We start from the raw sequence: 1,250 nt of genomic DNA, 5'->3' as shown, positions 1-1,250 counted from the left end.
GCATTAAAATGCTGCTGACATGTTCATCAAATACACCACATTGATCTCATCGTCCCTCTGAACTGTCCTCACACACTGTTGGAGTCAAACTGACACATTTTGACTTGTGAAGTCAGTGAAGCTCTAAATTCCATCTTTTAACAGGAAATGTGTTTGTGACTCTTCAGCTCTGTCTCCTCTCACAGGGAGAAGATGATCTGCTGCATCCTGCTGCTCCTCACACTCACCTCCTGTGTCTGTGGTTAGTTTACTCCTTCACTTTATTATCTAGAAACTGATACAAGTCCTCAGTTAGTCTGCTCCTCACTTTCCCTCTCTGTCTCCTCAACAGGAACATTTGTAGTGAACGTGACACAGAGCTCCTATCAGGCAGAGGAGAAGCACAACATCACACTGGAGTGGAGCTTCACAACCAAACCTCACTCTCCATCTGACTCCCTTATTATCTTCTGTCAGCTGTTTACTGATGTCAGAGCCTCAGTCCTGTATCATCTACATGAGGGTGTTGAGTCTCAGGATGAAGAGTTTTCAGGACGAGTCCAGTGTGACAAAGACGTCCTCAGAGAAGGACGAATCAGACTCCATGTGTCCAGACTGAGGACTGAGGACTCAGGACTGTACCGGTGTCAGGTCCTCACCTCTGATGGGAGGAGCTCTGGTAAATGTCACCTCAACGTCTCTGGTAAGTAGATCCAGTAGAAGTTTCTTTACAGATTCATTTAAACTGCTTCCAGTGAAATCTGGGAAATATTTGACACTTTATTCTGTTGCTGTTATTCTGTTTTGTTTATTAGTGAAATGTTTTTTCTTTACATGAACAACGCAGATTTGTTTGGTCTCTTTGCAGAAGCGAGGGATCGGCCTGAACCTGAGACAGAACCTGAGACAGAACCTGGAGAACCAAACACAGCAAGTCGGGGAAGGATCGGCCTCTACTGTGGACTGGGACTGACAGCAGCTGTTGTTCTGACTCTCTGACCCAGAGTTCAAATTTGGATCTGAGGAAAAGTTTCAGCTCAACAGAAACAGTTTTGGTGGGAACAGTTTCTATTACGTCTTTTACAGTGGAAACAATACACGGTCCAGTCATACACTAGATCTATACCTAGTCTTATTTTGAAAGGACACCTTGTTAAACTGTGTCAGACAGATGTGAAACGTGCACTGTGTTCACTTCATGAAATAATGCTGAGAAGCTTGTCTACTTTTACGGACTTTACGGACTTATCCATCTTCTCCATCTGAGCTCT

General features: G+C 44.2%; 1 protein-coding gene across 2 annotated transcripts in view; it reads left to right on the top strand.

Annotated features, from left to right (window-relative positions):
• LOC111664320 (uncharacterized) overlaps positions 1-1,244 on the top strand; it is a 7,076-nt gene extending 5,832 nt beyond the window's left edge. Inside the window, exons 2-4 of one of the 2 annotated variants that reach the window (XM_087177321.1) lie at positions 186-241; positions 332-682; positions 848-1,244. In XM_087177321.1, coding sequence (XP_087033447.1) covers positions 193-241; positions 332-682; positions 848-978 — 531 coding nt within the window. In that variant the 5' untranslated portion in view covers positions 186-192 and the 3' untranslated portion in view covers positions 979-1,244. Of the gene's footprint in view, positions 1-25; positions 242-331; positions 683-847 lie in introns of those variants that run through there. The other variant, XM_023418849.2, reaches the window with a different exon arrangement.
• The last annotated feature ends 6 nt before the right edge of the window (positions 1,245-1,250 follow it).

This window comes from Seriola lalandi, unplaced genomic scaffold (assembly GCF_002814215.2).
Source record: "Seriola lalandi dorsalis isolate HSWRI2012SDOR001 ecotype SW California unplaced genomic scaffold, Sedor1 jcf7180002054585, whole genome shotgun sequence".
Lineage (NCBI taxonomy): Eukaryota > Metazoa > Chordata > Actinopteri > Carangiformes > Carangidae > Seriola > Seriola lalandi.
Note: the sequence above shows the minus strand (reverse complement) of the source record. Positions and strands in the feature narration are given on the sequence as shown.